Source organism: Sinocyclocheilus rhinocerous, unplaced genomic scaffold (genome assembly GCF_001515625.1).
Source record: "Sinocyclocheilus rhinocerous isolate Xijiao unplaced genomic scaffold, SAMN03320098_v1.1 scaffold2352, whole genome shotgun sequence".
NCBI classification, from domain to species: domain Eukaryota; kingdom Metazoa; phylum Chordata; class Actinopteri; order Cypriniformes; family Cyprinidae; genus Sinocyclocheilus; species Sinocyclocheilus rhinocerous.
Genome location: NW_015662593.1, coordinates 80,492 through 93,409, shown reverse-complemented (window position 1 = coordinate 93,409; position 12,918 = coordinate 80,492). Strand labels below are relative to the sequence as shown.

The following is a 12,918-nucleotide window of genomic DNA, read 5'->3' as shown; positions in this document are numbered from 1 at the left end:
AAACCGAGCTCATCAACTGCCTTGGACAGGATGCTAAGGAGCTCGACATCACTATGACGGAGGTCTAGGGATGGGTATCGTTAAGGTTTTAACAGTATTACTACTCTTACCGATACAGCTTATCGATTCGGTACTTTAACGGTATTCTTATCGGTACTTTTTGTTTTATATATACTGTATATATATATATATAAATTAAGAGCTGAATTAACATTGCTTTATATTCTGAAATGTAAAATAAATATTTAATGAAATGAATATAAAACATCAATTTGTAAATGCACCAGTGTGCAGGCATTCTTAGTGTTTTATACATAAGATAAGATACAGTAAGAACATGAACAAAGAAACAAAGTAAAACAAACTGACAAATACAATAAAACAAATATACAAATGAAATGAAAGGCGGAGAACAGCGGTCATGGAGCGCACTGGAAGGGGACCTGCAGCAGGGGGGTGAGGAGCACGTGGGCACTGAGCTGGCGCGGGCTCGTCACCTGACCCTGACAGATCCGCATCAGAAGCAGGCAGCACTTTCCTCCTTGGCTCGAAAGAGGCTGCAGAGGAAGAGCGCGGCAGGGCTAGTTGAGCAAGTTCATCGCCTTGGACGATGGCCACACGGAGCTTGAGAGTCCGGAGGCTCATATCTCCGCAGTTGGGGCAGTCCGACCCCCCAAGCGCCGCCTCTACGTGGGCGCGACCCAGGCAGAAGACGCACGACTTGTGGCCATCAGAGAGTTCGATTGGCTCTGTGCAGGAGACGCAATCGCGTGTCATCCTTTTTTCCGAAGCTCACCGGAACACAGCAGGGCAAGAGAAGGCATGTCCGCAGCAGCGTAGATCACGGTGAGTAGTATTGTTGATAGGCTTCTTGCTTCTCGTAGAAGGTTGGCTGAGGAAAAAGATTCTGAATAGATGACGTACAAGCGCTGCTTTATATAGAGTGGGAGCCCCTCATATTTCGTGTGCTTGAACGCCATTGGCCAGTTTCACTGGTGTGATTCAATAAGGCTTCAGTAGTATTTGGAGGAAAGGGTAATTCCCATAGCAATGTAAAGTGACCAGATCGAAAGGGAACACACAGCATCTCCACAACATGGCGGCGGCAGCAACAATGCTACAGCGAGAATCAAAGTTACGCCTTCTTTCTTTGTGTGAACATTTGGGCGGCGTTATGCAAATCTTCCCACATCGTGAAGTAGACATGTGGGGGCGTATTAGAATGAGCCGTTTCAGGTAGTCGTGGTTGACTCTTAACTTTTATAAAGAATATCTCTTTGGATTTTAGACTTTAGTCTTTGCAACTTTACAGATCTTCTTTATGCACCAAGAGCCTATAAAACTCCAAAGAGAAAGGAAAAATTTAAATCGCATCATATGACCCCTTTAATAATAGACTTCACTGTAGTGATGGGATGGTTGATACAGCGGCTCTGACGCTCCGACGCAGTTTTCAAAGCACCATTGTATCACACACTGTGTAACACCACGTGATTGATGACGTTTGAATCCTCGAACGTCATGCAGTATTGGAAGATCGGGACAGCTGGTTTGAAAAAATTGGCGCTTCGCGACCCCACCTGATGCAAGGGACTGTAACCTCAACACCAGACAGAAAGTGAATTATGTTTTATAGCTGGGGTCTCAGAGACCCCAAGCAGAATTTAAAGTTAAACAGCTCACCCAAAATATATTTTTTTCAGCTACCTATGTCAATTATTAACTATGATCACATGTTTGCGTACATCAATATGTGAATCCGTTGACCAGGCTACACATGACACTAGTTCTGGTCTCATTGGCACAAATTAATTTAGATGAGATTATATCAGATTAGTTAGAACTGTACTGATCCTAGATTGATTCCACTCTAGTACAGAGATTGTTTTACAATTGGGAGATACGAGGGTCTGTATTACTTACTATTGGAGAAAGCGTAACGGTCAACTTGGATCACGTGTGCCTTAATAACCAATCACATTACAGCCTTGACGTCATTGAATTTCAGTCAGAGTTGTGTGACACTCAATCGCCGTTTACGGATACCATAGGAATGAATGAGAAGTGCCATAAGCCGAATCCCACCTGTCACAAAAAGTCAGTGACTTCTCTTATAAAACGCCATTTTTTTCGGTGTAAACTCTGTTTATTGTAAACATGTTGAAGATTAGCCGATAGGTTGTCGATTCACTAAATGATAAGCCGTTTTCTCTAAAAAGCCGTTTATTCAGCATAATGAAGTCTCTCCTCCATTGACATCCATTCAAAAAAAAAAAAAAAGGCCTCTGGTCTCCTTTCCAATGCATCCATCTCCTGACTTGTGCCTGTCCACAACTTTATCCTAGAGATCTTTTGGCAGTGCCTTGCCACCCATAGTTGATTGTTTGCTTCAGTTGCACTACCAAGGACTGAAATGCTGCAGGAAAGCTCTTTTCATGCTGAGCTAATCAAAATGACCACAGCTTATGACAGTTGAAAGTCAAATGGCTTAGTGTACCATTGAGAAGGTGTTTAGCTATGGTGACCGTGATTTCACAAAGTACAACATGTTACTGGATCAGCATCCTTGTTTATCCTGGAACAACATTCCAAGTAACCAATCAGAATTGAGGGATAACTTTTCAGGAAATATCTGTTTTAGGCTTACGATCAGGGTTAGGTGCTTCTACACCCTTGGTAATCAGCTATCATTTCACACTGATTTTAGGAATAAATTATGGGTAGGGTTAGGGGAAGGGATTGGGTTTAGTCTATATTTTTGGACAGTAATGTTGATCCAGGATCAACAAAAGATGTTGATCCAGGAACATGTCTTACTTGGCAAAATCACGGTGACCGTTTAGCTACACCACTTGAGTTTACAAGTCATTTTTAGGAGGGGGGGTGATTCCATTTTTTTTTCTGACATGTTGGTGTTTTATCGTTCACTTGGATGTTATAAGTCGAGTAAATACAGCTGGATAAAACAAAAACTGTGTCCGTCTTCATTTCAGGCTGCAAAGCAACAAAATTTGATTATTTTAAAGGGGGTGATTATTTTCTATACGCGCGGTTTAAAGTCATTCTTAGTAACTTACAAAATGACAATTTAGTCAAACTAGCCATACTGTTAAACTCTAATATCCCATTCTACAACCATGTACTTTATGAAATGCTTATAACTTGGCAGAGAGAGCGAGCAAGCAAAACTTATATTTATGAAATTCAATATAGCAGACTTTATAGTATATAAACAAGACAATGTAAACACTCAAGTTTTGAAAAATAAACTTACAGCAGCCAACATGACTGAACATATTTCACACATATTGGCCCATTCAAAAACTTTAACAATGTAGGCCATTATAAACTAATATAAAATTAAGGAACTTTTACAAGGTATCCTATTGTTTTAACAACACAGGAAAAGGTCAGACGATCGTCCTCTGAGGTTGCAATACGATCCTTCTGCCTGTAAAAATATGAAGAGTGTACATTGTATCAAACCTCTAAGAATAACAAAAAAACAGAAAAGACAACTACCATTCAAGAATACTGCTGGTGGCTCACAGTTTTGGATCTGGTAGTGATTGCCTTTCTTATTGCATCAAATCAATATCCAGTGCAGATTCATGATGCTGACTTCAAAAGAGAACACCAAAACTGAACATTCTGAGCTAAACTCAAACTCTGAACACAACACATGCAAATGCATGAACACGAGCTCCGTCATAATTCTCCATAGTATTATTACATGGTTTTTTTCTCCCATTAAGTACTCTTTAGACCTTCTGAGAACACTGAACGCTTGAAATCCTAATGCTAACAAGGAACATCATTCTCTTCACAGTCCCCCTCAGTCAACTACTTCACTGTAGTAGTACTTGTGCGCAGTGTTAGTGAGGGTCCAGCCACTGGCCCTGAACTCCAAGATCTCCAGGAGCAAGAGTCTTGTCATGGAGCTGAGGTCCTCCTGAAGGAGAAAACCATCCCGTAGCAAATAAAACAGCTGATTCATGCGCTGGGAGTTTGTTTGCTCCAGCTGCTCACCGACACGATGGAGCTGTACGACCAGGCAGTCCACCTGTTAGAAACACAAAGTAAATTCTTGCATTTAGCTGTCATGGATCCAGAATAAGCTTAAATTTGTTAAAACCGTCTTTTGCTACTTCCAAAATCATGTACAGACAGAGTAGGTGCTAGATTCAACAATCCACATACTACAAGCAAAGTCCAATAGTAGAGAGTGCATCTCGGGGTTCTGGTGCTGTAAGGTCAAGGTGCTCTCTGGTCTAGGGTTTATAACAGTCCATCAAAGAATACTTCAGAATGACCATGACACTCTTGTGAATTAAAAAGCCTTTATTATCAAATGGCTACATCCAAGAAATCTAAAAACTCTGTTTTAGAGTTTTTAGATTTCTTGGATGTAGCCATTTGATAATAAAGGCTTTTTAATCCACATACTACATTTGCATAGGGATGTCAATGAGTAATTGATTAATCACCTTTAATAATGTAATCGATTAGGCTTATCTATTGTTGATTCATCAATTTCAGCACAAATTTGTGATTAGATGGTCAAGTACAACAAGACAATAAGTCTTATTACGTCCAATAACGTTATTTTGTCATTATTTACAGTGATGTTACTCTGCCTCTCTATTCATAATAAGCACTTTATTGTATGTTTAAATGAGTGCTGTTAGTGAGGAATCAGAAGAAAGCGCTCACTGTATGTTGTTAAAAGCTGGAATACACTGCACTACTTTTGCAGATTTTTGCCCCAATTTGCAGTCTGGACAAGTCAAAGCTAGTTGCATGAAGTTACATTCAGTCTGCAGATTTTCTACAGATTTAGCAGAAAATGCAGAGTGAAATGCAGAGTACAAATGGGACATCATACTTGGCTACATGTCATGTCACTTTCACATTGTGTAGTGCAGTGGTTCTCAAACTTGGGTACGTGAGGTGACGGAGGGGGTACGCGAACAAAATTCTGAGTTTTGGCATTCATTTAATTCTACCCCAACTTAAAGTAACATTAAAAACAAACGTATTTCTGACGAGCAAAATGCCACTTCTAATGTAAAAACAGGAAAACGGTGCCGTAAACGGTCAAAAACATGATATCCAATCAGCTTACTTACCTCATCTTATGCGGTCAAAACTGACTGCATCCACACAAGAAATATACTGCGTTAGCAAATCGCGCTGCTGTTCAATAAGTAGATCTTCACTTAATAGCATGAAGAGCAAATATTGACACGCACTGTACACTGAGATCGATTTAAAGGGGTCATATGATGCGATTTCAAGTTTGAAAAATAATGTGTTTTTTGAACATTAAAGCATGTCAACATATTCTGTTACACCAAATACACAAAATAATGATCTTTAAAATAGCATCATATGACCCCTTTAAACTCTCTTCAGACACATACCCTGTGTTATTGTTTTCATGTTTAAAATACGAGCAAGAATGCAAATTTCTTTCCTTGAATATCCAAACGATGGCAAATGTGACAATTTTTTACAACAGTTCAACAAAAAAGGTAATATTAAGTGAACATTTTAAATGTAGCCTACATTTTAAACAGAATATTGTCATGTTTGTTCTATTTTGCAACGAAATAATAGTTCCAAACGAAATCCGTATCATCTGGTGTGCGTCTCCAAGCAACATACAGCGGTGTTTCATTAGTGAACGAATCTGCGGCTTTGAACGATTTGGAGAGTCCGTGATTAATAACCCATTCATAACTACCGCATTTTGCTTCGTTACTGAATGAATGAATGAATGAATGGATTAATTAATTGACCCGACGCCTGGCTCATTAAGACAGCGACTTGCCGCCACCTATTGGCAGTTTTATTTTTAAATCTACAAGAAGGCTATCACTTCAATTTGCCATCATCTATTGCTTTATTATATTAATAATACACTTAATGGAATGTTAAGAATATGACATAAAACATGACATACAATTAATAAGAATAGAAAATATTTGCCTCTATAAAAGGTAAAAAATGCACATGTAAATCAATTTAAGGGGGCAAATAATGTCCTTTAATAGAAAATGACTGTGGTCTAAGTGGAAGAGAGGGGGTACGCAAAAGAATGTTAAATGCCCCAGGGGGTACGCTGCTGTAAAAAGTTTGAGAACCACTGGTGCAGTGTGTATGATGGGCAAAAACTTTAGCGTCAGACTACGATTCTATGCAATCAGAAGATTTTATGTGCACATAAACACAGAACACAATTCATATGTGTCATATGCCTACCAGCAACATGTTTCTGTCTAAGTTTGTTTGGAACCACTTGAAAGTCTGGTAGTGTATGGTCCTCAGTTGTTTAGTGATTGATAAGACAGTTTTTCCATTGTCAAGTGGCCTACGGTGTCAGTCATTTATGAACAATCTCTCACTGTTTCATGGGATCGCAAAAAGTCTTTTGAATGCTCACTTCAGAATATCGGCAGAAATCATGAGTCATCTGGGTATTTTTTAACTACAGTTTTATGAATACTGTAAACTTGGATTACTCCTAATTTCACATGTAAAATATTCCACTAAATTATTTTACAAGTATAAAGCTAACATTAGTTTGTCCTCTGACATTCTTAAAACCTGTACCATAAAATCTATCAAGCATTTGACAACATTAATTTGAAACAAGGTTAAGGTTCCAAAGCAGCAGAGCAGACATTCAAAAATTCTTCCCAAAGTGAAATTTACTTTCAAATATGTATGTGCTGAAATACATCTTACCTCTTCCTCATTCATCAAGGCATCAGGCTGAGCCAACCTAAAGAGGCAGTCATATATTGGATCCACAAGGGCCACAAGAGGTGCATTGTTCACCTAAAAATAAAACATCATATAAGCAAGTCTAAAACCTTGTGGCAGAAAAAAAAAAAAAACTTGCGAGTGATATCTTTTACCTTGATGTAATCAAATATGCTGCAGATAAATGTGACCAAACACACCCACTCCTGCACTGAGCGGTTTCGGGTCTCCTCTCTGGCAGTGAACTCTTGCTGTAGACGCGTCAACAGATTTCGCCTGAATACACTGGTTGCAGCTTTCTGAACTTCTGCCTATTTAGTGATTAAATGATTATTCACCATGTAATAAAAAAAGGGGTTTCAGTGGAGATTGATTTCATCCTGTGTGTTTTTGGAGACAGCAGCAACAAAGAACAGATGTAGGCTCATGAAAACAGCTTTATGTTTTGACTAGGTCACTAGTTAATGAACAACATGAGAAAGACTTACCTGCACTACAGCATAACACATGCGGCCAGCATCTTTACAGAATGAGAGGTCTTTCAATGACTGGTCCACAATAGCGTTAGACAGCTTCTCCAAATCAACCGTCTTGGGATCTGTGAAGAAGTGTTGTAAAATAAATTAATTTGTTCTTTGAAAGTTCTTAGCCTGCAGAGCTAAACGAATGGTATGTTTGTTTGTTTTTTCAAAATCTTGCCAATGCATTTGAACGTACTATCAGAGGAAGTCAGGCAAAGTTTACATACCGGCAATCGCTTTTTGAACCATAGTCTGAGTTACTACATCAAGAGCAGTCCATGCTGAATCCATGCTGCTCCGGATTAGAAATAATATAAGCTAATCAGAACAGGGCAACGATAACAGACATAAAATAAACAAATTGATTAATGTAACAAATAAATATATAATCATTTGCACTGCATGACAACAAAACAGAACATGGACAAGGTTCGCTAGCGTGCACATCTTGCTGAAAACGCTGAGCTAAATGTTTTGGCCGTTTTCAAATTAGCACAAATTCTAGCTTCGTTGAAAAATACATTTGTCAAAACATTTATGTCCAATATCACTCTCTTACTTCAAACGATGCACGGGGAATCCTCGCACTTGTTTGTTTGATTCGTTTCCTTATGTCGTGGGACTCGCCAGTGCGCATGCGCTTTTAGACACGTCTCCGAATTCTATTAATTTGCTGGATTTCAACACTGACATGCACACATCACCAACTCATCTTATCATTATACTATTAAAATGAACTAATGTGTATTCAAGTATTATTAAATATTTAAGCAATTTCTGTAAACTATTTATTTAAATATCACAATATTACTGGTTATCTGTGTGCAATTGTAAAAAAACAAAACAACAACTTTATTTTGCAAGATGTCACCAGGGGGCGACAAAATAACAAGTATAAACATGTAGAGGTTGTTGGTGGCTCCAACCAACCGAGACAAGAGAAAAGAGTCTGTCGGAATTGTCATAATAACGTTCTAACGGAATTGAAAATGCATGAACATTTTATGCTACTGTGTGTTTATATGTATTTACATGTTTATATTTACATGTTGCTCACAAAACCTTTAGATAATCTATGGGGTATTGTCAAGAGGAAAATGAGAAACAAGAGACCAAAAAATGCAGATGAGCTGAAGGTCACTGTCAAAGAAACCTGGGCTTCCATATCACCTCAGCAGTGCCACAAACTGATCCCCTCCATGCCACGCCGAATTGAGGCAGTAATTAAAGCAAAAGGAGCCCCTACCATGTATTGAGTACATGTACAGTAAATGAACATATTTTCCAGAAGGCCAACAATTCACTAGAAATGTTTTTTTTATTGGTCTTATGAAGTGTTCTAATTTGTTGAGATAGTGAATTGGTGGGTTTTTGTTCAATGTGAGCCAAAATCATCACAATTAAAAGAACCAAAGACTTAAACTACTTCAGTCTGTGTGCATTGAATTTATTTAATACACGAGTTTCACAATTGGAGTTGAATTACTGAAATAAATGAACTTTTCCACGACATTATAATTTATTGAGATGCACCTGTAGTGAAAGATTTGACTGAGAAGAGAGTTCTGTAGTAGGTATAGTGCAGAGGTGTCCAGTCCTGCTCCTGGAGGGCCACTGTCCTGCAGAGTTCAGCTCCAACCCCAATTAAACAGACCTGAACCAGCTAATCAAGGTCATACATACATATACTAGCAGTCAATTTTATTGTTTAGCTCTGAATTCTGTGTATATTGTAAATACTGTAATACATAACTTGATTTACACCATTTTTTAATAATAAATTAAATGAACACTTAAGACAGGTAAATGTATTTCACTCATAATCTACACTGTACAGGTGTACATGAACGCCAGTATTATGAAACTGCACTATTCAGACAGCAAATTTATGCCATGTATATTTCTATTGTTGAGGTTTGCAGCTGATGAAATGGTTTAGTATCAACATAAATCATTATTCCATTATGACACAGAGATAAATACATCTCATTTCTAAGTGTACAAGCAACACAACTCATCATACATCGAACATTTTAAAAAACAATTTGAATTTGAAGAAAAATTACATTGACAGAAAGAAACTGAAAGGCTACAATCCTTTGATGTATATTAGCTTTACACTTTAAAGATAAAAAAATAATAATTCAGCATTAAAAAGTGTCCTACAGATGCATACGCTTGATATTTTTCTTTTAGTAAATCAGGGCAACATAAAGAAAAACAAATCAAAAATAAACTCAAAAACAGAAACAAAAGTAACAACCTCAAATTACATCATAAACAGTGTGCAGCCCTCAGCTTCAAAAAGAGGCACCTAATGCCCCCCATAAAGTGTGATAAGGAACTTTCATGACATTACAAAAAATGCATAATAAGTAATCCATCTGAGCAAGTTCAGCCCTTTGTTAGCACAGTTATATGGCATCATTCTTGATGGCACAAAGTCCAGATCATTGAATTTTGTTCACTACTAAGCAGATATATCAAACGTTTGAGATTTTTTTTTATCACACAAAAAAGATCTGTACAAGTGCATTGGGAGGTTCCACTGAAAGTATCTTTATTCTGTGTAATTTATACAGGAATCATCTAGAGTAACCAACATACTGAAAATCCCAAATGGAATTATATACCCAGTGCCATTTTAAAGGGCTTCATCAAATGCTCCAAATTTGTTACATTTAATCACTGTTCTGCTGCAAAGGCTTTGGCACCATTACATTATTTTCAAGCTATTTTGATTTAAAGGTACAGTTTACCCAAAAACACAAATTCTGGCATCACCTTCATGATGTTACAAACCTGTATGACACTTTCTTCCATGCACATTTCTGATACTTCTTCTACAGAATCATACACATTTGGAACAAATGAGGGTGAGTAAATAATGACAGAATTGTTATTTTTGTGTAAACTATCTCTTTAAGACAAATATATGAATATGTGTAAGTTTATTTGACTATAGTATGAAATGAAATTATATGGCATAGTGAAATTATGCTTGATCATCCCACACCAAATAACACCGTAACACTATTTCTGGAAAGATGACAAAAGACAAATACAAAAATCAAGCATGAAAAATGCTTGATGCATTTTAACAATACAAATCAAGCATAACACGGTGTTTTAAAATGAATCCTGGTGCAAAACTGTACCAGTATTGTGACACTGTGGCTTTCCTTCACATAAAATAATTTTTTTTGTTTATACAGCTGATGTCTTATAACATGAAATAAATTTGCATATGAAGCAAAGTTGATGTGATACACAGTACATGAACAAAATATCAGTCTGGAGCATTTTTCATTTTTCTCACACAGCCAATAGTGCTTCTTAAAATGTCAACCACTCCAAACAGCACAGTCTTTATTTTTCCGGCCAATCGACAACTATGTCACCAATTGAGCCTTTTCTCTCCATCACTCTGTGGTTTCTGTTTCCATGGCAACCCAGCTGGAAGTCTACAGGTGTTTTAAGCAAGCAAACATTTTCTCTGAAAGTTACATGTTTTGATTGACAGGAGTGACATAATTGCGAGGGAACATTCCGGTCTGTCCGTGACAAGCCCCCTTCCACCAATTAGGATCCGAGTTGTCCAGGACCTGGATAAAATCTCCACGCCTGAAACCCAGCTCTCCATCCTCTTGAGGGTCGAAGTCAAACAAAGCTTGAACATATGTGGAATGCTGTGGAACAAAAGTAGAAATGTTAAGAATTATGACCATATTGCCTTGAATGTGGTCTAATGCCTGGCTGTAACTGCAATCATGACTGTGCTTAGATTAGTTTATTGGAGTAATATTTGGGTGGATATACTGTATATATATACACACACTAGGGGTGTAACGTTCTAATAATAATGATTAATTTTTAATTTATACAGTCAAATATACAATGTCATTTTACATTTGATTACTTTATTCAATTTCTGTACCTAAAAACTAGGGATGCACCGATACCGATACTGGTATCGGTATCGGGCCCGATACTGGCCTCCTGTACTCGTACTCGTACTCGTTAAAATGCCCCGATACCAAACGCCGATACCACACGGCATCGGTATCGGCAAGTACCAAAAATAAAAGTATCGGTATCGGGCGAGTACTGGAAAAAGTGGTATCGGTGCATCCCTACTAAAAACTAATGTTAGACCTACATAAAAAAACTGAAAAGCACTGTTTATTTTATTTGTACCTTTTACAAGTGTGTAAATAAAAAAAGAGACCACAACGGAGTGTCTTTAAAAACACTATTTTGTGTGGAACTACTTCCTTCTGCCACGGATTCCAGTTTGAGTTTAACAGCTGAGCCCAAGCCTCCGTTTATTATTAGAAAACATCACTTTAGAACTAGTAACGTAGGAACGTTCATTTGATTCATTAAAAGCTTATTGTATTACTGTATTAAAAGCTCAAACTCATATTCAGAATAAAACATTTTGAATGTCCGCTGAGGAAAGCATTATCTTTGTCTTACTATCCTTTCATCTGTTAAAGAGTGACAGCGCTGCATCTTACAAGGTGTTGTTGAAAGTAAAAATAACTTACTTGTTTACCACCCTGTTTCAGTCTTTCAATATAAAAGCCTTTACTGCTGACTCACTCGTAAAAACAGTCTCTTGTCGCCATCTAATGGTGGAAAAATGTAACTAAAATCACAATTACTAGTGTACTATAGTGTAGTGTTAATAGTATTACATACTAAATACTATTATTAAATACTACTATTATTTATATAAATATTATTTATTGAATAATAATATTTAATAAACCACATCACTCAGTATCGGGCCCGATACCAATACCAGTATCGGTATCGGTGCATCCCTACTAAATACTATTATTAAATACTACTATTATTTATATAAATATTATTTATTGAATAATAATATTTAATAAACCACATCAACAGCCATCATAAAAGTTGCTAGGCAATTCAGTCAAAAGTACAAAGGCAGAGCTATGATATACAACATTAAAGTTAAAATAAAATAAAATATAACGTTATGTGACTTTGCCCTCGGCCAAAACTATTTCCTTTGGAACAAATAATAGATTAATGAGACCAAAGACTGCCCGTTAGATTTAACCACAACGAATTATATCCCATGTTTAATATGGCAAGCCGTTTTGACTTTTATTCATTCTCAGGATATGAATTCTTGATATCAACAATTAAATTTTTACTAGTTAAAATGTTAATTCTTGATATCAGGAATTAGATTTCTACTAGTAACAATTGCTATTTTTGATATCAGCAATTACATTTCCACTAGTAACAATGTTAATTCTTGATATCAACAATGACATCATCACTAGCAGAAATTGAATTCTTGATATCAGCAATTAAATTTCTACTAGTAAAAAATATTATTCTTGATATCAATAATTTATATCCTGGGAATGGCAATAGGCAAGCCGTATTGACTTTTATTCATTCGCAGGATACGAATACTTGATATCAGCAATTCAATTTTCACTAGTTAAAATGTTAATTCTTGATATCAGGAATTAGATTTCTACTAGTAACAATTGCTATTTTTGATATCAGCAACTACATTTCCACTAGTAACAATGTTAATTCTTGATATCAACAATTCAATTTTCACTAGTAAATATGTTAATTC

At 36.8% G+C, this 12,918-nt stretch overlaps 2 protein-coding genes across 6 annotated transcripts in view; both read right to left on the bottom strand.

The window, feature by feature from the left end:
• Nucleotides 1-3,153: 3,153 nt before the first annotated feature.
• mif4gda (MIF4G domain containing a) lies at nucleotides 3,154-7,929 on the bottom strand. 3 transcript variants are annotated; one of them, XM_016538275.1, is made up of 6 exons: nucleotides 7,849-7,929; nucleotides 7,517-7,584; nucleotides 7,257-7,366; nucleotides 6,924-7,079; nucleotides 6,751-6,843; nucleotides 3,154-4,063 (listed from the first exon to the last, which is right to left on the bottom strand). In XM_016538275.1, exons 2-6 carry the CDS (start codon nucleotides 7,578-7,580, stop codon nucleotides 3,836-3,838), a joined length of 651 nt encoding a protein of 216 aa, XP_016393761.1. In that variant the 5' UTR covers nucleotides 7,581-7,584; nucleotides 7,849-7,929; the 3' UTR covers nucleotides 3,154-3,835. The 3 variants fall into 3 exon arrangements, with proteins under 3 accessions (XP_016393761.1, XP_016393762.1, XP_016393763.1); XM_016538276.1 differs by having other exon boundaries at nucleotides 7,517-7,581; nucleotides 7,849-7,919; XM_016538277.1 differs by having other exon boundaries at nucleotides 7,517-7,607; nucleotides 7,849-7,881.
• A 1,902-nt stretch (nucleotides 7,930-9,831) lies between these two features.
• LOC107728184 (growth factor receptor-bound protein 2-like) overlaps nucleotides 9,832-12,918 on the bottom strand; it is a 33,236-nt gene continuing 30,149 nt past the window's right edge. For all 3 annotated transcript variants that reach the window (XM_016538281.1, XM_016538282.1, XM_016538283.1), the window contains exon 6: nucleotides 9,832-10,978. In XM_016538281.1, coding sequence (XP_016393767.1) covers nucleotides 10,793-10,978 — 186 coding nt within the window. In that variant the 3' untranslated portion in view covers nucleotides 9,832-10,792. The remainder of the gene's footprint in view (nucleotides 10,979-12,918) is intronic.